The sequence below is a fragment of the Somniosus microcephalus genome, chromosome 22, assembly GCF_052327205.1.
Source record: "Somniosus microcephalus isolate GS21.2 chromosome 22, FLI_Smic_1.0, whole genome shotgun sequence".
Classification (NCBI taxonomy): Eukaryota; Metazoa; Chordata; class Chondrichthyes; order Squaliformes; family Somniosidae; genus Somniosus; species Somniosus microcephalus.
This window is the reverse complement of record NC_141008.1, coordinates 66699261-66724707: the sequence shown is the minus strand read 5'-3', so window position 1 is coordinate 66724707 and position 25447 is coordinate 66699261. Positions and strand designations below refer to the sequence as shown.

The following is a 25447-nucleotide window of genomic DNA, read 5'->3' as shown; positions in this document are numbered from 1 at the left end:
GGCAATATAAACTAAATAGTCCAATTTTAAAGGGGATGCAGGAACAGAGACCTGGCGGTGTATGTACACAAATCTTTGAAGGTGGCAGGTCACGTTGAGAAGGCTGTTAAAAAAGCATACGGGATCCTTGGTTTTATAAACAAAGGCATAGAGTACAAAAGCGAGGGAGTTGTGCTAAACTTTTCTAAATCACTGGTTAGGCCACAGCTGGAGTAGTGTGTCAAATTCTGGGCACTACACACTTTAGGAAGGATGTCAAGGTCTTAGAGAGGGTGCAGAGGAGATTTACTAGAATGGTACCAGGGATGAGGGACTTCAGTTACTTGGAGAGACTAGAGAAGCTGAGGTTGTTCTCCTTAGAGCAGAGCAGGTTAAGGAGAGATTTAATGGAAATGTTCAAAATCATGAAGGGTTTTGATAAGAGTATATAAGGAAAAAACTGTTTCCAGTGGCAGAAAGGTTGATAACCAGAGGATAATGATTTAAGATAATTGGCAAATGAACCAGAGGTCAGGAGAAATCTTTTTACGCAGCACGTTGTGATTTGGAATGCACTGCCTGAAAGGGGGGTGGAAGCAGATTCAGTAATAACTTTCAAAATGGATTTGGATTAATACTTGAACTTGAAGGGGAAAAATTTGCAGGACTATGGGGAAAGGGCAAGGGAATGGGACTAATTGGATAGCTCTTTCAAAGAGCAGGGATGATGGGCAGAATGGTCTCCTTCTGTGTTGTATCATTCTGATTCTAACTGTACAGAAGGTAGCAACATCCCTTTACACATCTAATGCATTTACCCCAAATTCTATACATATAATAAAAGAGAAAATAAACTTGTGTACTACTTGGTTTGTAAATATACCTTTAGTTATATTTATTGTTTTGATATTTTGTATATTAGAGAGGGAACAAACATGCTGGTTAATTAATCATGTTGGTCATATAGGAGTGGAATTTTCTGTGGTGACGTAATTGGGAAATGATACCTGAAATTGCACCCATTCATGCGCCAATTTTGCCGATGTCTACTTACACCTAAATTTCCTGATAATCTCATTAACATACAAATGGGTGCAAACAAAGCTTTAATCAACGTAAAGAATCCGGGCCCTGAGGAAAGCGCTAAACTCACACCATATATTCCTCCCTTAAGTATGAAAATTGAAGTTTCAAGCCATCTAACCATCATTCATGCACAATATGTTGGCCTGGAATTTTCTCTGTTGGTGCAACCTGGAAGTTAGACCCAAAAATGCCCCCATTACCATGCCCATTCTGCCAGTCATATTACGTGCAAATTGCCTGTCAATCTCATTAGAATACGCCTGAACGTAATTTCAACTCATTTAACCATCATTCATTCACATTAGATATAGCATGTTTAGGAACCTGCAATCGAGGAAGCTTTTCAATTTTTTTAAACATTACTTAACTCAAGTGAGGATACATTTTAAAAAGCGCTCAGAACATTTCAATAAAACACCAGAAAAATGACTGTTTCCTGATGCGCCTGAAAATCTGGTCGTAATTTTAAGAAATTCTCTGAGCAAGCGCAATTGGGAGTGTGGCCAGTTTCACGGGTAGAGATGTGTTTGGGCGGAGGAATCGATAGACAGCCGCAAAAGATTCCACAATCTTTTACGCCACATATTTGGTTTGCACCCAGACTACATGTGTCTGGGCAGAAACACAAAAATCAGAGGAAATTCAAGGCCATGCAATCACAAAAGCATTTCAATTTTTAATATGGCTTATACTGAGGCCATTAAATGCATTAATAGGAAACACAGTGCAGATCTGAGGATATTTACTTTTTAAATTGCTCCAAAAAAAAAATAAAAATCATAATGAAACACCAGAAAAATTACTTTGTTGTTTGCTGCATCTAAAATTCTGGGCTTAATTTTACACCTGCTTTGAACCAGCGTAATTGCAGGGAATTTGCGTGTACAGCTCTCAAGCCGGGGGTGGGGGGGTGCCATTATAATGAGCTGAAACATGTTCAGGTGCAGGGATCAATAGACGAGCGCAAAAGAACGAGGAAATTCAGGTGTAGGATAATTATGTGCACCTGAGTTTCTTCGATCTTTTTTGCAAGATATTTGCCTTGCACCCCAATTACTTGCATCTCTGGACACAAATATACAGGAAATTCCACCCCTGTGTTTTGGCATTGAAATTCAGAGTTAACTAGTGAAGTAAAGCACTTTTTTCCCCCAGCAGGATTGCAACAATAGCTACAGGTAAAATAAAACCACAATACAAAAAACTACACACACATTATTTCGCACACGCACACACAATTCAGAAGTACAATAAACCTGAAATCGTGTCCTTTAGTCCAATTTTCTTTTCCATTAAAGTCAAATGGATAAGAAAATCGGGCACCATTTAAAACACTGTCGCCTGTTTAGCGCTACTGACCAAGACCAATTTCACCCCCCCATGTTTCACTGCACCTAAAGTAAATGAACCATTAAACACGGCACAACGTGAAAGGCCATGGAATTTTAAAGATGGCAACACAGAGCTGCGTCAAAGTTAAATATAAAATGCTACTTAATTTTCCAAAACAATTATATTGCTGCATTTTCATAAATCTTGCATTATTCAGTAATGCTAATACCAATAGGGGTTGGTTGAAAAGGAACACAGATCTATGTAAATACTATGAAGCACTCCAGTGTTAGCTTAAATGCAAACCCCAGTTTTTAATATTCTAGTTGTCACTAATTATAATTATTGACAACCATAACAAAAGAAAAATTGAGTTTGCCAGCCAAGCTCCTGAGGGTAGAACGGCTTCAGGTACCACATCATTTTTAACATGTACAATTTTGATCATAGAAACCACTTAAATACAATCTCTAAGATCCATACCCAAAAAAATGCTTTATACCATTGATATATAATCCCACTGCACAATGACAAATCTTAAAAGATTGCGGTTCAGTAATAAGTAAATCAGTTTCTCAATTGTGGAATGTCAGATTCTTGCTAGATAAAGATCTGAGAATTATCATTTAGCAGGACCTCCGATTTGATAAGGTCTGAAAAGTAGAATTCCCTCCAGTGGTTTGGAGCTACAAGACTACAGTTCCAAAGCTGAAGGCTGGATAGAATCAAGACGAGATTGAAAAAATGTTTTTATACTTACGCCAAAAGCATCTCTGCGCATCCCTTTATGGTTTCTCAACCAAGATCTGCTGAGCTCACTCAACTCAAGGATTGGCTGCACTTTCAATCTCACGGTGTCCCCAGATTGACGGATCATCTCAACTATCTCATCCCGTGATTTATTTTCAACATTCTTACTGTTAATTTCCACCAGTCTGTCGCCAGGCACCAGACCCAATGCTAGATCTTTAGTACCAGCCCCAGGCTCTGCAAAATGAACCATCCTGCGGTATACTTGTCCATCAGGTCCTCTGTCCAGCATGGTTGTTCTCCGCAAAGAGAACCCAAAGTCTCCTGTATTTCTTCTCTGCAATACAAGCTCTCTAGGTTCTGTAGGCAAAGGTGGTACCACAGGCGGAAGCCGTAGATCAGCAGCAAAACTTTTATCCACAACTTCTGGAATCTGAATATCAGGACTTGCCATTAATACTGTATTTGACACATTTCTCGGCACTTCTTCTAGGTACTCAAGTAGTAGGCCTTCATTTCTCATTTCTACTTGTGGTGAAGGAGTAGCAGAATTTTCTGATGGAGTCGACACTTCTGATGTTGTCTCTTCTCGACTCTTTTGTGAAAAAGAGAACCTCTTCACTAGTTGGACTGAATTCTGTTTAGCAAGAGAGCCAAACAGAGCTGCTCGCTGAAGTACTGATCCCTTCAAACTACAGTCATCTATTTTGAGGTCATCACTGGAACTGGCAGTACTCAACTGCTCGGAATCAAAGATCATGCTTCCTCTGTTACTAATAGTGTCTGAATCAATATCAGTAAGATTGAGATCCGAACTACTAGCTACTTTTATTGGGATAGGGGCTGAAATTTCCAATTTAGTCTTTGATTCCCGCTTTGAAGATCGATTCAAACTAAAGAGCCCACGACGAAGACCAACTTCCTCGAGACTTTTCAATTCTGCTACAGACATTTTCTCCCGCTTTTCCTTCTTTTCTTTCTTCTCCTTTTTATCTTTGTCTTTTTTGATTAAGTTAAACATTTTCAATGTTTGCTTTTGTGTGCAAATTATTAAAGAGTGAAAAAATAATTAATAAAGACAGAATCTTTTAATGGTCCAGATGCAATCAGGGGCAAGTCACGTTTCTTCTTAATCAGGTACGACCAGATGTAATGTTGTGTGTCTGAAATGAAATCAAAATGATAGTTACAACAGAAATACAAATGTAACTGTAAACTGTTCAGTACGCAATTCAATTTTTATTTTTCTAAAACTACATTTTTCTATTTGCTAGTTCACATAGGAAATATCTTCTAAATTTATCCACATCGCTGCAATTATGGATAGTATAATTGCATAAATAACAAAAATGAATATGTATCCAGATGCACCATAATAACTTCCCAAATAGCTAATTTGGTAACTTGCTAGTCAGTACAGAATTGAGTCGTATAGGCCAGAAAGGTCCCAAATTCAATTCCTGATCTGTGCAGAGTTAACTGATCTTAGGCAGGTTACTGGTGGAACTGCTACAATTGGCCAGTGTTCCTGAGCTATGGCCAAGTCTCCCTCAATTATCATCCTCAATAAACCCGAATGAAAAAGATGCATATGTGGATGCCAAGTGAGGAGTGGATTGGGCTTGGCTGTGATAGTTCCCCACAGTTGATGAATTCACCATCTATGCTCACACTTGGAGAATGGCCACTTGGGTGGGGTACCAACAGGAAGTGGCATCTGTAAAACCATACATAAACATGAAAGGGAAGATCCTGCCTGACCAATCTCCTAGACTCCTTTGAGGAAGTGACAACCCAAGCAAATTGTGGTGAGTCCTATGATATTGTGTACCTCAACTTCCAAAGGGCTTTTGATAAAATTCCACACATTAAACTCAAAGCTGTGGGGATTCAGAATGGATAAGAAACTGGCTGAAGGGTAGGAAACAAAGTATTTATTAGGGGAGTTATGTCTAAATGGAGAAGAGGGGGCAGGGAAGAGAAGCACCTAGGGGGAGCCTCAGGACTCAGTGCGGTTTCTAATTTACTTGTGACTTGGATTCAAAAACTCAATGCAAAGAGGCCAAGTTTGCACAATACCAAAGCAGAAGGGGCAGTGGAATCAGCTCTGAAATTTCAGAATGTGTTGAACAAAATATGTAAACGGCCAGAACAATAGCAGATGAAATTTAATGCAGACAAGTGTAAAGTACTATATAGGAAGACAAATGTAGTCACATGCATACATCACGGATGATGCTAAAAATAGCCAAAAATGAACCGGGCAGAGACTTGAGAGTCTTAGTAAATTAGATGCTAAACATATCCAACCAATGCAGATCAACAAAGCCAACAGGATGTTAAACTACACTGCAAAAATAGCAGAATACAAGTCAAAGGAGGTAATGATCAAACTTTATACTGCTCCAGTCAAACTACATTCTTCATACTGCATCCTGTACTGGTTGCCAAGAAACTAGATTGAGCCCAAGTATGGTTGGGGGGGGGGGGGGGGGCGGTGCAGGGGGGGGATAGGGTGGGGAGAGGGGTGTGGGGGTGGGTGGGAGGGGAGTCCTAGTTATGAGAAAAGACTGGAGGGGCTTGGGCTTTTCAGCCTAGAAAGGAGATGTCTGAGAGATGATCTTAGAGGTATAAAAGATTATTACAAAACGGTAAAGAAAAAGTTAACCTGGAATATAACTTAAAATTAAACTGAGAAGAACTACTAGGGGATGTAGATTCAAACTAGTAAAAGGCAAATTTAGGACAGATATCAGGAAATTCTTCTTCATACAAGAGTGATGAAGGATTGGAATAAACTTTCAGATAGTGCAATGGCGGCAAAAACCTTGGAATTATTTAAGAAACAGCTGGATATGGGATATTGGAATGGGAGATATTGGCCCAGCATTTGCGATCGGAGGTTTCTCACAGGCGGATGCCTCCGACCTGTAAAATATCTACGCATTTACCTGGGGGCCCGGGAGATACGGAGGCTTGTGATCCTGGGCCTCTCCAGGTACACACAGGCAGAGGCCCACGTATCCCAGTGGCGCATTCTGTTGCAAGCGCCCCTGGGATCACATGGGCCGGCCCAACCAATAAAAGGGAATCCCCATTCATACTTATGGGAGTTCCGTACGTACGGAACTCCCATAAGTATGAGTGGAGATCGCTTAAAAAATACATGAACACATAAATATGTAATTTAAAAAATTTTATTTTAACATTAATTAAAATGCCTTATAGGACAGGGTTTTTTATTTTATTTTTCTATTTTTTAAAACTCTTATGCTGGTAAAAGCAGGCCTTACGCCTGCTTTTACCAGGCATAAGAATTTGACGGGCAGAAGTTGGGCAAATAGCGCAACTCTCCACCCGCTGAGACCCATCTCTCGCGGATGCGGATCACCTGTCAAGAGAATTCTGACAGATCGCAAGTTCCGGGTTTTAGCGCATGTGCTTCGCATGCCTAAACCCGGAACTTGCGCGGCTCCTACAGGCACGTACACACCTCGCACACACCCGGCACCCGTAGGGGTCGCAAAATACAGCCCATTAGGCGCTCTCTGGATGAATGAACTAAAATAGGCCTAATGGCCTTCCTCATTCATAATTATTTTGTGATCTTCTGAGTCAAGAAAATTCAGAAAAGGATGTGAGAAAACTAAATGAGAAAAAAGGGAGCACTGCTGTCCTTTTGAAAAGGAATTACAGGATAATTATACATTTAAAATGCTAATATCAGTTTTAATATATTATTTGTTTACAGCAACGACTGCTGACAGCAATAATCATCTTTAAAAGGAATTAACGAATAAATAGCAGTTGAGTGCATCAATAAATGCAAACATGATATAGCATCAACCGTGTATCTTGTGTCAAATCCTTCACACTCCAAGGCTCAGCAGCTCCGAAGCTAGTATCGCTAATTACATGATCAACAAAAAAAATGAATGCAGCAAAATGGAGAGATCAAAAGAATGTTAATTATAAGTTTATATATTTTCTTTTAAAAAGTGGCCTGGTGACATTCATTAAGGGTATTATCCCATTCTGATGCACAATAATCCAGATGCTGAAAGGTCATTTCCCCGCTAAACTGGCAGTACAATTTTTATCAATGTACAGTATTATTTGGTCTACTTAACCTATTATCAGGTCATCTTTCAGGAACAATAATTGAAAATCTTCACAATAGATTTTTAAAACTAAATCAAGACTTAAGTGTAACTATGGCAGGTTGTAATTAGTGCAACTTACATGCTTCACAATAATACAAACTTCACTAACTTCAGATTATATTTGTACAACAGAATTGACAGTCGATAGTCTTAAAAATGACCTGAGAGTTATAGAACTGGCAGGAAGTCTTGCAATATTTAAAAATAAATGGTAGTATTACACACTGGGGGAAATTTCTATTCCTGATGATTTCATTGTAAAATTGTACACACATGAAGAACATATGATAACTTCAATATAAACAGCAAAGGGGAATTCTTCCCGCAAGACCATTTCTGGAACCTAAAAGACAACAGTTTATGTTACAGCTTGAAAAATTGCAAGTAATAAATTTTGACTGTAACCTAGATCTAATTTTACTTGGGAAATAGGAAACCCTTGCACCCATTTTGCACAGGCTAATGCACAAATTCTGACATTAAAGACCGTCAACAATTAAAAAGATTCCATTTACATTACATATTTTGCATTGCTGCAAGTTTCAGTTTCACATAGATGCAAAATTCAAAGCGAAGCTACAGCCAAACTGGTGTCAGGGAGGTATGCTCACAGTGTTTCGGTTTTACACCAAATGCATAATTCTTTTCCCCACTTTATACAACAGCGTTATCTACGTCAGCAGCAATCTCACATATAAACATGCCAACATTTTTGCATCCGAGGCAGTTACAATTTCTTCACCATCTACAACCCAAATGTCCAGCAACAAACAAACAGTATATGCAGCAGCACGTTATTTAGCTCCACCATTTTTGTTTATGCCCCTGGCTATGCTGTATGGTTGGCTCACCTTACAGACCAGCAATGATGGCCTCTACACTCCCTTCCCCAACCTCGGGCTAAGTCCACAACCAGAGCAGCAAAATCATAAATGTGATTACACGTTAAATCATATTGACATCGTCCTGAAAATCTAAATGCACAGGTTCCTATTGCTTCTGAATCCATTCCACAGTACGTGTGGTAAATTCAGCACAACAGAAATCAGTACATATTACTGATCAGTTTCCAGTAATATAAAAAAAAAAGTGATTTTTACTTTAAACCAAATATTTAATTTACTCTCTCTGTGTACTCTCTCAACCTTCATAAAGTTGTACAAAAATAAAAATGCCTGTTGGTGCCCACAGCTTGGTCCTGACTCCATCTCAGAGCTTAATGACATCCTATGTGACAGTGACAAAGGTAAACTATTTCTCCTGGCCCTTCTTGAACTGTCTGCAGCCTTTGACACAGTTGCCCACACCATCTTCTTCCAACACCTCGCCACCGTCGTCCAGCTGGATGGTACTGTGCTCACCTTGTTCCATTCTTATCTATCTAATCATAGCCAGAGAATTACCTGCAACGGCTTCACTTCCCGCTCCCATCCCATTACCTCTGGTATCCCCCCCAAGGATCTATCCTTGGCCCCCGCCGATTTCTCATCAACATGCTGCCCCTCTGCAACATCATCTGAAAACAGAGCATCAGGTTTCACATGTATGCTGACGACACCCAGCTCTACCTCACCACCACCTCTCTCGGCCCCTCCACTGTCTCTAAATTGACACACTACTTGTCCGACATCCAGTGCTGGATGAGCAGAAATTTCCTCCAACTGAATATTGGGACGACCGAAGCCATTGTCTTCGGTCCCCGCCACAAACTCCATTCCCTAGCCACCGAATCTATCCCTCTCCCTGGCAACTGTCTAAGACTGAACCAGACTGTTCACAACCTTGATGTCATATTTGACACAGAGATGAGTTTCCAACCACATATTCGCACCATCACTAAACACCTATTTCCACCTCCGTAACATCGCCCGACTCCCCCCAGCTCATCTGCTGCTGAAACCTGCCTTTGTTACCTCTAGACTTGACTATTCCAACGCACTCCTGGCCAGCCTCCCACATTCTGCCCTCCGTAAACTTGAGGTCATCCAAAATTCTGCTGCCCATGTCCTAACTTGCACCAAGTTCCATTCGCCCATCACCCCTGTGCTCGCTGACCTACATTGTCTCCTGGTTAAGCAACGCCTCGATTTTAAAATTCTCATCCTTGCTTTCAAATCCCTCCGTGGCCTTGCCCCTCCCTATCTCTCTAATCTCCTCCAGCCCTACACACCACCCGCCCTCCCACCCACGCGCCCAAGAGATCTCTGCGCTCCTCCAATTCTGGCCTCTTGAGCATCCCTGATTTTAATCATTCCACCATTGACGGCCGTGCCTTCAGCTGCCAAGGCCCTAAGCTCTGGAATTCCCTCCCTAAACCTCTCGCCTCTCTACCCTCCTTAAAACCTACCTCAGCTGCCCTAATATCTCCTTACGTGGCTCAGTGTCAAATTTTGTTTAATAACGCTCCTGTGACGCTCCTTGGGACATTATACTACATTAAAGGCGGTATATAAATGTGAGTTGTTGTTGTTGGCTTTGCTTATTGAGAAACCCATGTTTTAATTTTTTTAAGTTATTATCCTTAAGATTAGAGCTAAATTTGTATTGCTTTTGAAATGTATTCAAAATGTAACCATTTTCCAAATGCTCTGTATGTGTTCTGGAATTATGCCATTTGCCTGCTTCACCAAATTAAAATGGTTGCAACAACAAAATGCTAACGAAATGGGAACATGCAGAAATTATTCAAACCGTTTCTGAAAAGCAGCAAATTCCCAGCTTACTTACCTTGACAGTAAACAAGCTACGTAACTACGCTCAACATACTCTTAAAGTCTATTTGGGGATTTGAAAGAGAGAGTTTTAAAATTATTAAGGGTCTATATTATGCCATATACCATTTTAAAATATGAAAGCTTCTGTGATCTACACAAAATTCTCCAAGTTCCTTTATTGTCCGGTAGCTCTTCAAAATTTGTTTTTTCCATTTTGACACTCCCAGACGTGATATCACACGCCAGTGTCTTCTGGATGCAGCACATAAGTAGTCTCTGTCAATCCAACCTTGATTCAGCTACTCAAAAGATGTGCAACAGTCAAATGTAACTCACCTGTGAACTCCCCTTTCTCCACAACTAATACCTGGAACCTATGTTTAAAGGAGTCACGGGTATCTCACACTAATATTGGATCATCAATCTGCTGTGCCATCACAACATACTTTTTAAACCCCTTTTTAAACAAGTTATGTCACTGCACAACACTAATATACCAATATACTTCAAAAGGGAGCTTTAACGCTAAAAAAAGTCACCCAAACCTTAATGGTACAGAAATGAACCCCAATTTATTTCTCTAACTAAATAATAATTGTTTTGTTAGCAGCGTTTATGTTGCTAATATCCTGGTGTAAAGCAACAACAAAAGCAATTTATATGTATATAAACATAAGTTTTACTGAGAAAGAGAGTAAAATGTCAGTATATTTTAGTCAAATAGCAACCCAACAACATAAGGGATAAAAGACCACAATAAAAAAAATTGCCGACGCCTATTTTTTCCCCATAATTAACAACCCACTAATGAAATTATACTTTTCCATTTTTGTTAGTGGTTATTAATTATAAGAAAAATAAGTACTCCCCCTTTATCATTAAAAGAGGAACGTCACCCCCAAGTGTATATTAGGGAGTTTTGCTGTGGTGAAAACTAGAGTTCAGCAATGGCTGTATAAATAAGCATATGGAATCGCAAATCTATATTTGTAAGCAATTATAACAGTTAAGAACACCAGTTCGAAAGTGTAGGGCAAACAGTACCAAATTAGGTACCCAACTAAATATTATCAAATTATTTTGTTAGTATCAGTTTACATTGCAGCCGAGAGCAATCTTGCCTCAGTGCTTTGGGCATTATTAGATGGTGCTGAACAGTAACGTACAAGCTTAACCTATTTGTGAACAGAACAGTTATTAAGCAGTCTTAACCAGTTTTCCTATCACTATAACAACGACAACTTACATTTATATAGCGCCTTTAATAGATTAATGGAAAGTAAATGCTGCAAATGTTATATATAGTACAAGGAACTATAATCAATAATATAATTCTCAAATGTTTGGCAAAACAAACATAACACCTATCTTCTAGAAAATTTACGCAATTGGTTATTCATCTACAATGTACGGAGAGAAAATAAATAAGCTCCTTATATGCATGATTTTTTTAAAATTGAAGGGGTGATCCATAGTTGCCAATGTTTTCCCAAAACAACAAAGGGTATTCTCGAGCACAGGGTAATTTAACAGCACTCTTCGGGAGGTGGTAAAGTTCAGTAGCATTCTTTGCGATTTTGTAAAAAAAATTATTGATGGGTCTTGGTATAGCTGGAAAACAATTAATTTTATATAACTACTTTTGTTTTAAGCAGGTATCATCAATATGTTAAATTTGCCATGAATTTTGAAGCAACTCAATTTTTGGTATGGACATTAAAAAGACATGTTGCAACAATTTAGCTTGAACAGAAATCGGTCGCATTTGCTTGCAATACTCGTCTACTGTAGTGTGCCGTACTGTACCTTTAAAGGTAAGCCCTACTTGTACCTCTTACCTTGCGAAATGCACATTCCCAGCTGTAAGGTAGGCCAGAGCTGTAGGTACTGAGCTCGGCCTACAATCGAAATTAGCAACACAATAGACGCATTCCAGCCACAATAGGGAAAACTCAACACAAAAGGAGGATTTTTTTGTGTGTGTCAAATGCGTCGTTCACTGAAACAGAATTTTAATTTCCCTTGCAGAGCTGAGCTTCATCAGTGTCTGTCTCTCGTGTGTGTGTGTGTGTGTGTGTGTGTGTGGTTTTTTTTTCCTCCCTAGCATTCGCTTCCTGAAAACTCCCTCCCTCCACACGCAAAAAAAAAGAAAGCCAACATATATAAAATGTTAAAAAAAAATCACTCAGGAATGTTAATGATGCCCCCCCAAAAAAAACCTCTCGGAGTTAAAACTAAAAGATCGAAGCCGGAGAGGAGGGGGGTGAGTGATGATGAAGCTGAATAAAAAGCAAAGGGGAGTGAGGTACTCACCGAGAGGAACAGGAGCAGCGTGCATTATTTGTGGCTGTTGTTGCTCTGCTGTGATCCAGCCGCTGACAGCCCGGCTCTCTCCGCCCGCTCGCCAGCCGCGCGACTCCGAGACGGTTAAAATGGCGCTGCGTGCGTGTGCTCGCGCCGGGCGCCGCGCGCCCCGACACCCAGGGAGCGCCCGGCACTGCGCAGCTGCCGGCCACGCGCCGCCCGAGCCGCCCCGCCCCGCCCTCCCCAACCGGCGTTCAAGCGACCAGAAAACATCTAGGCCAAAAAGGACAAGTCATGATTGCCACAGGCTTTTTCCTCACTACTTAATGGGGAGGTTCATTGATGCTGCAGCACCCTTTTCCTCAGCAAGGAGAACCCAAGGAGAAGGAGGAGAGTTGACTAGAGTGGTGGTCTCTTGGAGAAGGAGACCAGACCACACCACAGGCCACCAGCAACATCAACACAACAGCTGCAGCAACTGAGGTGCCTGGAGAGAGAGGACGGGAGAGGAGAAGAGAAAAAGGAAGGCCAAAAAGGACGTCATGATTGCCACAGGCTTTTTCCCACTACTTAATGGGGAGGTTCATTGATGCTGCAGCACCCCTTTCTCAGCATTGCTGGCTGTGCAGCTGGCTCAGCAAGGAGAAGAAGGAGCACCCAAGGAGAAGGAGGAGAGTTGACTAGAGTGGTGGTCTCTTTGACCAGGAGGAGGAGAAGGAGACCACACCAGACCAGACTGCAGGCCACCACCAACATCAACACAACAGCTGCAGCAACTGAGGTGCCTGGAGAGAGAGAGGACAGGAGAGAAGAGAAAAAGGAAGGCCCACAAGAAAAGCACCACCAGAGGAGAGGAGAGGAGAGGCCTTCCAACACTGCCTCCCCAATTGGCCTCCATTTCAGGAGAGGGACAGAGGGGAGAAAAGCAACAGAACTGAACAGACCAACCATCATCAACTGTTTGGGAGGAGGGAAGAGCATCATCTACAGGTGTGTGTTATTTTGGTGCACTCTCCCAAAGTCTTTGTATTGTAGGTGGGGGGAGGAAAGAAGAAAAGGTGGGGGGAGGAAAGAAGAAAAGAAGGAGGCCAAAAAGGAAGCTCCACCGATGGAGAAACCAGAGGTTGTCAAGACTCACCTTCGTGACATGGTTATCCTCCCAGAGATGGTTGGCAGCATGGTTGGTGTGTACAACGGCAAAACCCTTAACCAAAATAACAACAGAAAATGCTGGAAAAACTCAGCAGGCCAGGCAACATCCGTGGAGAGAAAATAGAGTCGACGTTTCGGGTGAACCCTTTTTCAAAACTGGAAAGGAAATGAAATAGGTCAAAAGGCAGGGCTGCGAGAGAACAAAAGAAGTGAAGAGACATAAAGTTGAAATCAAGCCTGAAATGATTGGCCATTATCTCGGCGAGTTCTCCATCACCTACAAGCTCGTCAAGCACGACAGACCTGGTATCGGTGCCACTCACTCCTCCAGGTTTATCCCTCTGAAGTAAACCGTTTACGATGGAAATGTTGTGTAAATAAAACTCATTCCAGTACAAAAAAAACGCTACCTCTGCCCTGCCTGCCTGGAGCTCTGTGTACACACACACACATACACACACAAAAAAAAAACTCACAACGGGCTGGTGACGAGGTGAAATAACAACGGAAAATGCTGGAAATACTCAGGAGGCCAGGCAGCATCCGTGGAGAGAGAAACAGAGTTAACGTTTCAGGTCTGGGACCCTTCGTCAGAACTGGAAAAAGTGTGTGGTGTGGTGAGGTGAGGTTCTTGTCACAGAATGGTCACAGCACAGATGTACGTTGAGGATACTCGCCATTAATAGAATAGGAATTCGATTTGCTTGAGTGAGGCTGACTGGATATCCAGGTGGATAGCAAAATACTCCGGATGCTGGAAATCTGAAATAACAACAGAAAATGCTGGAAATACTCAGCAGGTCAGGCAGTATCCGTGGAGAGAGAAACAGAGTTAACGTTTCAGGTCCGGAAAAGCAGAAAAACACCATCGCAAACCATTAGGCCATATAAAGGCATTATAATGTAGGAATATCATAGCATGGTTACAGCACTGAAGGAGGCCATTCAGCCCGTCCCAGCTCTCTGCAAGAGTACTTCAGCTAGTCCCACTCTCCCTGCCCTTTTCCCCTGTAGCCCTGCAAATTTTTTCCTTCAGGTGCTTACCGATTCCCTTTTGAAAGCCACGATTGAATCTGCCCCCACCACCCTTTCGGGCAGTGCATTCTGGATCTTAACCACTCACTGCGTAAAAAAAGTTTTTCCTCATGTCGCCTTTGATTCTTCTGCAAATCACCTTAAATCTGTGTCCTCTGGTTCTCGACCCTTCCACCAGTGGGAACGGTTTCTCTCTACTCTGCCTTGACCCCTCATGATTTTGAACACCTCCATCAAATCTCCTCTCAACCTTCTCTGCTCTAAGGAGAACATCCCCAGCTTCTCCAGTATATCCACGTAACTGTAGTCCCTCATCCCTGGAACCATTCTTGTAAATCTTTTCTGCGCCCTCTCTAAGTGCCATCTCCTTCACCCGTAAAATATTTCGGCAGCCAGAGAGGTATTGGAAATAAGCAGTCAATTGATAATCATTTCACTTGACATGGCCATTTTCGCAGCACGTCTGTCAGCGGACACTTTGAGGTAGTTGTCCAAAAAAAAGGTTCCCTGCAGGACGGCCGCTGTGTCAATAGTCATTAGGGATGTAAATTTAAAAAGAAACTCCTTCATAGGTGATGTGTTAGTGAAACAGAGCTCAATATAAAGGAAACACATTTCAGGATCAGTGAGGCACAACCAGACTTAGAATTATTGGCATGCTTCCAATTAAACTTGGGAATCCACTCTTGAGTAATATCTGACAAGGGCTTTAGGGATGAGCTGTGAAGTTATTACTGAATCTGGGTCAATTGCCTCTATATTTAGTTTTTTTTCTTTTTGAATTTTCCCACTTTAGTGTTTTTCAGCAGACCTGCCTGTTCCAAATGATGCCTAAGTTATACTACATGTTTGGTACTAATGTAATACAATGACACCATATTACCCTGTTGATTTTGCCATTGATAGGTGATTTCACATTGGCCCAGAAATTAGGATCGGGGGCTTGCCGCGCGTGCAAGCCCCCGATGTGCACTTACCCGGTGCGCTGACATTTCAATCCTGGCCCGCATTGCATTTCCTGTCACTGGCCCACTTCAGGTCCTGCCACGCTGTGCGTGCGTGACCCAGCGGCGTACTTAGTGCGATGAGCTGGCTGGGATCACGTGAGCACTGGGCAACCAATGGGAGGTTGCAAAAGTTCATTCATGAGTTTGATAGTAAGAACTGTCAAACTCATGAAAACTCCTGGCCCCAAAACACTACTTAAACTTGAAAGAAAATTTAAAAAAAACATTGCACTACTTAAATAAACTATAAATAACTGTAAAAAAACTATTTTAAACAATAACTTAATTTTTTTCAAAATTTAATTATATAAAAAATCGGGGCTAAAAATACACTTACCGTAAACTCTTCAAAAAAATGAACCTGTGGAAAAATGTTCTAATTTTACTTAATAGACCACTTACCTGTTAAAAGTAAGTACTTACGGCTGCTTTTTCCACGCGTAAAAACCGGAGTCTTTTCCCCACGGGCAACTCTTCAAAAAAAAAGGGAAGTTCAGCGCACACGCGCTGCCTGATACGTCGTACGCGTTCCGCCTCTTAACCCCTTGGGTCAGAGGAGAGGAAATGCCGGTTTCCCCCACATGCGCTGTGCATGCTGAAAACCGGCAATTCCTCCGGGCCCACGCGTGAGTACCCCGTCCGTACTCACGCATTGGGACAGGAATTACTGGCCCAATATTTCAGTTTCACATGTTTTCTTCCCCACAAGGCAAATCCTTGCTCTGAAATATGCTGTCAGAAAGTAGAGTTGGACGTATTCCTGGGGGTTCCCCACCTCCAACCGCCCTGCCAAGTCAACAGCACTTTTTTTAACCATCTCCAATAGTTTTATAACGAATAAATGAAAGTGTTCAAAGAAAATGGGAAAAAAAAGCACTTTTTTAAATGCTCCTACGACTTTTCTCCTGGGTGGCTCACAGCAGCGTCCAAGAGCTTAATCTTTAATTCCTGGAGACTTCGGGATAATCTTGGAAGGTTGGAAACCCTAATCAGGAAGAGGTGCAAGAACAGAGTTGCTGCTCCACCACAGGAAGAGAATGAATACCAAAAAACAAAACGACAATCTCAGCTACTCTCAGCACTTCCTAACGCCTAATTTTAGGATGGTGTTTGGCAAGGCAGAAGGAGCTTTACACTTGACCTCACATCAAAGGAATATCTGGCAGTAGAGAGAGACCCAAACAGGAACATTTTGAAAATGGGGCAAAATGAAAGAAGGCCAAAGAATAATGTGCAAAATCAATTTGGATTTGGATTCATGCAGCGATATCTGGGCCATTTGATGTTCAGTGAAGAGTGTAAGTTGGAACCATTAGTTTACAATGGTGTGCATTGTTAATGTCGTTGTTTGGAAACAGTGAGGGGAGAAAAATAAAAAAGGTTCTGTTTTTTTCCCCTCCGTATTTCCAGCTGAGAGACCAGCTGCTCCAAGTTTTGTACATGAGCCAGTCACTAATGGCACAGGGTGACTTGTCCTCTGATATTTTTCTTCCTCGCTGCAGAGAAACATCTATGCCTCATTCAATCCCTACTCTCAGTGGAAAAGCCTACATTGAGAACTCATTGTGTGGGAAACCATTGGTATGAGCACGGATCTAACCACTCCTTAGCACAGTACATTGCATTGAATAACTTAGATTTTTATTTCACAATGCTTGTGAAATTGGGCTATGAGTCACACAGCAAAGAATATGCAATTTGCATAATCACAAAGTGACACCTTACTGGTGTGTACTGACCAATGTTTTCATTAGAATTTTTAAAATATTCTTTCAGTACTGGTAATTTAATATTTTCATATTAGGATTTCATTCTATTCAGCTTAAGTGATATATAATATTCCTTCATCGTTTCCAAAAGCAGACATTCCCATTTCTCATTATTGGTTCAAACTCTTACACTTTCCAACTTTTAATATGCATGTGATTCTTCAGATGTTCTTTGCATTCATTCCTGTGGACTACAAGAATCTTGGAACTAGAAGAGGTCATTCAATCTTTAAAAAAATTTGATGTCAGGATGTGAGTGACACTGGCAAATCTGCATTTTTATTGCTCATTCCTTGTTGCACTGAGAAGATGGTGCGTCCTGTAGATAGTGGAACATAGCCTGGCGATCGAAAAAGGTAGACACAGGCAGACCCGGCTACCAAGAGGGGACAGGATATGCTCTCACTGCAGTCAGGGAGTGGTGGAGACAGAGATGCACTTCCTCACAGCTTGTAGAAAATATCAGGGCATAAGGGAGAATTTCTACCCAAAATTCACAAAAATATGCCCGGAATTCAGAAATTTGAATGACGACCAAAAACTCCCATACCTACTAGGGGAAGAGAGAAATTGTGTAACCTTAGCGGCACACTATGTTACAGCTTGCCATAAACAGAGGGACAACCACTAAATATAAGAAAAGAGTATATACAAATTATATGAATGTATATTTATACACTCAGGGATGTATCTGTTTATACACTGTATGGATAGATCTGTATTTTTGTGTACAACCATGAATGTTTTTCGATGCTTTGGCAACATAAGATGTACCTTGTCATGCCAATAAAGCGATTTGAATTGAATTGAATTGAAATAGTGCATGGATTCTCTGTGAGTGTGACTAAAACATGGTAAACTACCTTGTCCTCCTCAACCCCTCTATGGCATTCAACACAGTCAATCACTCTATCCACCTCCAGACTCTCCCCCATTGTCTACCTACAGGAGACTGTTCTTGCTTGGTTCCACTTTTATTTACAAAACAATGGTTATGCCACAGTTAAAGTACTGTGTGTAGTTTTGGGTGCCTCATTATAGAAAGGGTATGAAAGCCATAGAGAGTGTACAGCATAACAACAACAACTTGTATTTATACAGCGCCTTTAACATAGTAAAACGTCCCAAGGCACTGCACAGGAGTATTTTAAGCAAAAAATTTGACACGAGCCACAAGGATAAATTAGGACAGGTGAGAGGTAGGTTGTAAGGAGCTTAGAGCCATTCGGATGATTCCAGGGATGAGACACTATAGTTATGAGGAGTGACTTGAGATACTGGGACTGTTTCCACTGGAGTAGAGAATGCTAAGAGGAGATTTAATAAATGTTTAAAAAAAAATTTTTTTTTTATTCATTCACAGATGTGGGCGTTGCTGGCAAGGCAGCATTTATTGCCTATCCCTGAAAATGAGTGACTTGCTAGGCCACTTCAGAGGGCAGTTAAAAGTGAACAGCATTGGTGTGGGACAAGAGGCCCATATTAGTCAGACCAGGTAAGGACGGTAGGTTTCCTTCCCTAAAAGACATTAGTGAACCAGTTGATTTTTTACGACAATCCACCAACTTTATGGTCAATTTTATTGATGCCAGCTTTTTTTTCCTGAATTTTTTTTTTATAAAACTGGGATTTGAGTCCTCAAACTGAGATCTGAACTCACATTCTCTGGGTTATTAAGGCGCAGGCCTCTTACTAGTCCAGTAGCATAACCACTGCACTACTGTACCCAGCTAAAGGTTGTGATCGGGCGAATGGGAATGACTATTTCCTCTAGTTGGGGATTCAGTAATGAGGGGTTATCAATTTAAAATTGTCACTGAGAGGTCAGGAGAAATTTTTTATGCAGGGGGTTGCTGGAGAATAGTTGAAGCAAAAACTGTTGCATCTTTTAGTGGAAAATCAGATGAATATTTGAAACAAAGAGAGATACAGGAGCTGGAAGAGATTGAGGAGCAGTGGAATTAGTTTTGGAATGTTCCAGGAAAGAACTAGAATAGCCATGATGGGCTGAGTGGCTCCTTTCTGTGCTGTAAACTTCTATGGTTCTAACTCAATTCCAATTCATTCAAAACTCCACCACCCACATCCTGTCCCTCACTAAGTCCCACTCACCCAACAGTCCTGTTCTCACTGACTTCCACTAACTCCCTCAAAACTCCAAATTCAAAATCCTTGTATTTCATCGCTTTGCTCCACATTAACCTCTGCAACTTCTTTCAACCCTGCTTAATCACATATCCTCTGATTCAGACTTCTTGGCCATGCTTCAGTGCTCCTCATTCACTGGCAGAACTCTCCGCAGTCTCGGTCCTACTGGAATTCCCTGTCTAAACCTCTTCGCCTTGCTACTTCTCACCCACCTTTAAACGCCTACTGGAAATCTATATTTTTGACTGTGCATTCGGTCAACTTTCCTAATTTTTCTATGTGGAGTGTCTTGGGACATAGGGCTGGATTTTGCCAATGGGGAGCTTTTGGAGTCGGGACTCCCACTTGTCGGGTTTTAGTCCCGCCTCCATCGACATCTGGCCAACCCACGCTATTTTCCCTTGATTGACCCGTTAAGCCCGCCCACCAGGCCAATTAAGGGAAAGCCGGTTACAGAGAACGTCAGCATATGACGTTTCATCTGTCAAAAATTTTTGACAGATGAATTGTCATCGTTTGACAGCTCTGTGAAGCTGTCAATCACTGACATTCTCTGTTATTTCATGAGTTCTTGTATTCAAGACTCATCAAACCTCTTTTGTGAGCAGAAATTAGATGGTTGTTGCATTGGAGAATGCAGCAGCCATTTGTCATCTCTGCCGGTGGGATGCGAGACTCTCCGCATCCCCAACTGTTGAAGCCTGCAGGAAGGAACAAAGGTAAGTAAACATTTTCTGTCACTTTCCACTCACCTCACATACTTACCTCTCCACACTTGCACCCATCACTCACCTTCACAGCGCACTTTTGCACCCCTCCGCCACACCGCAGACCCACTGCTCGCCTCGGTGACCCTGGCGGGGTTTGCAGCCTTCGGAAAGCCCGCACTTGTGTGGGTAAAATGGGAATAATCCTCTTATCTGCCTGTTAACTACCTGTTAACAGGCAGTTAAGTGGCTGTAATCCCTTTCCCGCCTCCAGGAGATGGGACCCGGCAGTTCGGCTACCCGCCTCCCGGGAAGATGGCACGGAGGCGGGATGGGCACCCACCCCCAGATTCTGACATTTTCCCGGCAGTCCCACCTCCAAACCCACCTCCTGGCAAGATCGGGCCCATGGAATCATAGAAATTTACGGCACAGAAGGAGGCCATTCGGCCCATCATGTCTGTGCCAACATTTTATTACATTAAAGGCACTAAACAAATATAGGTTGTTGTCGCCAACCCCTTAGAACAACAGAAAATCTTCAACTCTGTTGAAGCATTTTGGGGTAACATATAGTATCACCCACTGAATAACTTGCCCAGTAAATTTATGTGTGTCCTTCTCATTTGTTGTTTTGACTGGAACTACCCACGGTCCTTAAATTAGTTAGAAATTGTTCAGCTTTAGGAATGCAGTTATTGTTCAATATGTTACGAAATATATGTCTGTGCTTGTTGAATAAATTTAAAGCTTAATAATTGATCAGTTGCTTTGTAACATGCTTACTTGTAAGATATTTCTAGGTTAGCAGAATAAAGGAAGGTATTAAAGATTAGCAATGCAATGATTGCAAGAGGGTTGCAAACCAAAGGGAAAAGAAGAAAGGGGGGGGGGAAGGGAAGGGAAGAGAAGTAAGGGATGGGAAGAGAAAGGAAAAAAGAGATGGGAGGAAGATTAAAAAGAGGAAAGGGTAAAGTTAATGTATGGGAGGGAGATTTGATCATCTTTGGGAATAATTTTTCGACAGTCTGTCTGAGATGCCTTTGCCATTGAAATCTTCAGGTAACCAGGATACACCAACTGCTTTAATAAAACATATTAACAATAACAATAAACATTAGTCCACCTCCCACTGGTACTTGTTCCACAAAGGTTATCAGCCCAGCTCCTGCTCCAATTCATTTTTTGGTGTCCGTTTTGGTTAAAGGAGTTATTTTGGCACCAATATACATAACCAGTTTTGTAACAATTTAAAAATTAATGAACTTGTAATTAAACAGACAGCAGAAACTCTGAAAACATTCTGAAAGTTGAGACACTGGGAAATATCAAATTGTGTATTTCAAAAACAGACAGATTTTTCCAGCACAAGCGATAAGTAACTAATGTTAGTTATTGACATTTAGCTTGTTAATTATAGCACAATATTGTAATATAACATTCTGACTTTGTCATTAAGAACATACACCAAGATCAGCAGAGTCAAAGGCAATTTATCCATTATTTAATAACATTTAGACATTAGGTAAATTTTTTTTGTTTCAAGACTAATGGTACACAGCTATACGATGAGTGTTATTCAAGAAGAAAAATCTGATTTAACACATTAAAGGGTGATAATGGGATATTGCTCCTAATAATTTTTTTGTCAAGCAATACCGCGCTATCTTAGGAAAAAATAACGTGTCTTTGTTGAATCTCAAAGATAAATTAAACTGAAATTCACACAAAAATTTAAGAAATATATATGACTTGATTTATTAAAAACTGTTTTAGCTAGTTTAAAAAAAAATTCAAAAAGCTGTAACAATGCAACATCAACTAGAGTATTAAATCCAATGTTCTTGTTCATTCCTATTTCTTGAGGTTACAGTGACCTCCTACTCAATAACAAGTCCCTTTCTGCAACATTCTATACAGGTCACCATGTTTGTCCGCAAAGGTGCGATATTTCAGCTGTTATCAGTTTTAGTTAGAGACATATATATACCCATACAAAAAGATTGTAATATTGGAGTGAGGAGGCGTCTGATTTTCAGCAATGTTTTGCTTGTGCTAAGTGCCAATGTCTTCATCCAAGCACAGTATGCATATTGGTAGATCTCCATTCACACTGCCGACTCTCAATGGGGTAGCTGCATGCATGTAATCATTTTTATTTTGTTTGTTCGTTCACATGTAATTACACCAACATGTACAAGCAAAGCTTTTTGTTTGCAATAGTATTCGTTGAAATGCACGGAGAACAGATCACGGAAATAATAGCAAATAAAAAGGGAAAAACTGCAAATTCTCGAAATCTGAAGTGAAAACAGAAGACTGCTAGAAATACCTGTGAAGAGAAAAGGCATTTTATTGACACTTGGAGCGTATAGACCTTCATCAAAATTGGAAACAGTGGAGTAGATGCAATAGAAGAACAGAGCATGTCCAGTTCACTGAAAAGGACAGATGCAGCGAGTGATTCACAATGAAAGAACTGGAAAGTGTGGCTCCCCTGATTGCTCAGTGAGTAAATACATCATAGTCCCGAGCCATACAGACCATGAAGGCCCCAAATTCTATCACTGTTCTGCGCTAATCTCATCCACAGTGGTGATAGGGACATTACATAGTGCCACTGCGTGAAATCACAAGATAAATACTCATGAGGACGTCCATTCGGTCCATCTTAATTCATCCATCCAGAAAATTCCTGCACTTCCCCCACATTGTAGCATCCAACTGAATGATTCCAAGAGATGAAGGGAAGAATCAGTGGGGTTATCTCTCTCTTGAATGTTCTCTAGTGAGTACACGTGTGTGACCATTAGTTGAAGATAGAATCAGGCTGGGCTGTGTTGTCTCCTGCATTCAAATAGCATGTTGACACTCATTGTCTACGTTCACACATAAAGAATGGTCATTTGGTAGAGGTCCTTAAGGGCTAGCACCACCCATGGAACTAATCTCACAATGAGTCAGTGCCTTCAGGAGAAAAGGCAGAAAACAAATCTGGCAAATGTTTACCATCAAATTGGTCTTAACAAATTGGTCATATCAAAGTCACAAATGACATCCTATGTGACTGTGACCACGGTAAACTATCCCTCCTCATCCTTCTCAACCTGTCTGCAGCCTTTGACACAGTTGACCAAACCATCCTCCTCCAACGCCTCTCCTCCATTGTCCAGCTGGGTGGGACTGCACTCGCCTGGCTCCATTCTTACTATCCACTCATAGCCAGAGAAACACCTGCAATGGCTTCTCTTCCTGCTCCAACATGGTTACCTCTGGTATCTCCCAAGGATCTATCCATAGCTTCCTCCTATTTCTCATCTACATTCTGCTCCTCAGCGACATCTTCCGATAACATAACGTCAGGTTTCACATGTACGCTGATGACATCCAGCTCTACCTCACCACCACCTCTCTCGACCCCTCCACTATCACTAAATTTTCAGACTGCTTGTCCGACATCCAGTACTGGATGAGCAGAAATTGCATCCAACTAAATATTGGGAAGACCGAAGTCATTGTCTTTGTTTGCTGCCACAAACTCCATCCCTTTCCCTGGTAAATGTCTGAGCGGATTCAGACTGTTTGCAACCTTGGTGTTGTATTTGACCCCGAGATGAGCTTCTGACCACATATCTGCCCCAGCACTAAGGCCGCCTATTTCCATCTCTGTAACTTTGCCCAACTCCACCCCTGCTCATCTGCTGCAGAAACCCTCATCCATGCCTTGGTTACTTCTAGACTTAACTATTCCAACGCACTCCTACTTCCACCCTCCTTCAACTTAAACTCATCCAAAACTCTGTTGCATGTATCCTAACTCACACCAAGTCACGTTCATCCATCACCCCTTTCCTCGCTGACCTACATTTGCTCCCGATTAAGCAACACATGAATTTTAAAATTCTCATTCTTGTTTTCAAATCCCTCCATGGCCTTGGCCCTCCCTATCTCTGTAAACTCCTCCAGCCCTACAACCCTCCGAGATTTCTGTACTCCTCCAATTCTGGGCTCTTGCGCATCCCCGATTTTAATCGCACCACCATCGGCCGTGCCTTCAGCTGCCGAGGCCCTAAGCTCTGGAATTCCTTCCCTAATCCTCGCCGTCTCTCCACCTCTCTTTCCTCCTGTAAGACGGTCCTTAAAACCTACCTCTTTGACCAAGCTTTTGGTCATCTGCCCTAATATTCCTTTACGTGGCTCAGTATCAAATTTCGTTTAATAACGATCCTGTGAAGTGCCTTGGGTCATTTTACTAAGTTAAAGGTGCTATATAAATGCAAATTGTTGTTGCTGTTAGCATGAAATCTACCTCAAATATTTGGTTTAATTTATGCTGGGAACAATTTAGAATACAAAATGAACTGAGTTTTTATTGGCAAACGTTGTGTCCATTCTGACCTGCAATTGCTAGTGTAAACAAAGACCATTTACTCAACTAGGTTACAGAAACTTTTAGACTGGAGACTGGAGAGCTGGTTTTAACTCCGGGTGGGTAGCTGGCAGGAGCGGATAGCAATCCCACATGGGCGTATGAGGTCAAGAGCGTTTGCGGTTGGCGTCCCACTCGGGATCAAGTTAAAATTCCAATGGGGCACATTTACTTCACAGGATTCTGATGGAATTTTATTCATTTATTAATGAGGCTCCTGCCAAAGTCCGGTGGAAGCCTCATCTGACGCCAAAACCAGCAGCGTTAACATTACAGATCAGCTAGAACAGAGCAGGAAATGGAGCCGCTCCATTTTAACTGCTCCCCCTGCTTCTTTCCTGGTGGTTGAAAAGACTTCAGATTGCCCTAGAATGTCTGTTATTGTAAAGTTATTATTAGCTATCAGAATCAGTATTTTCGTAAGGCGACGTACAAACATGGACTATCGAATCGTGTTTGTCAGTCAGATCAATTTCAGAGTTAGGAAATTACACTTCACTCAACCGGTGACGTTTGCATAGTTAGCATGGAAACAAGACTGGCAGGTTAGAATCCTCCAGAACAGGTGATGTATTGCGTAATGGAGGGTAGATTACACTAAAATGTTGGTTTTACAGTCAGAAATGCCAGTTGCTGTATAATTAGAAAAACTTAGCACCCCCTGGTGGAAGATGCTTGAAACTTAATGTCAAGCATTGCATTTGGTTTAATTAAAATTTCAGTTATTATTTAGTATATTGTATATAGAAGTGTGTAGTGAAGCATTTTGGGAGGAAGACAATATAAACTAAGTGGTACAATTTTAAAGGGGGTGCAGGAACGTAGAGATCTGAGGATTCACATACACAAATCTTTGGAGGTAGCAGAACAAG

The 25447-nt window shown here is 41.5% G+C and overlaps 1 protein-coding gene across 9 annotated transcripts in view; it reads right to left on the bottom strand.

The window, feature by feature from the left end:
• Nucleotides 1-12442, bottom strand: part of myo18ab (myosin XVIIIA b) — a 256934-nt gene extending 244492 nt beyond the window's left edge. For all 9 annotated transcript variants that reach the window (XM_085965003.1, XM_085965000.1, XM_085965001.1 and 6 more), the window contains exons 1-2: nucleotides 12338-12442; nucleotides 3158-4310 (exon numbers count right to left, since the gene is read on the bottom strand). In XM_085965003.1, the coding sequence (XP_085821129.1) occupies nucleotides 3158-4168 (1011 nt within the window). In that variant the 5' untranslated portion in view covers nucleotides 4169-4310; nucleotides 12338-12442. The remainder of the gene's footprint in view (nucleotides 1-3157; nucleotides 4311-12337) is intronic.
• Nucleotides 12443-25447: the final 13005 nt, after the last annotated feature.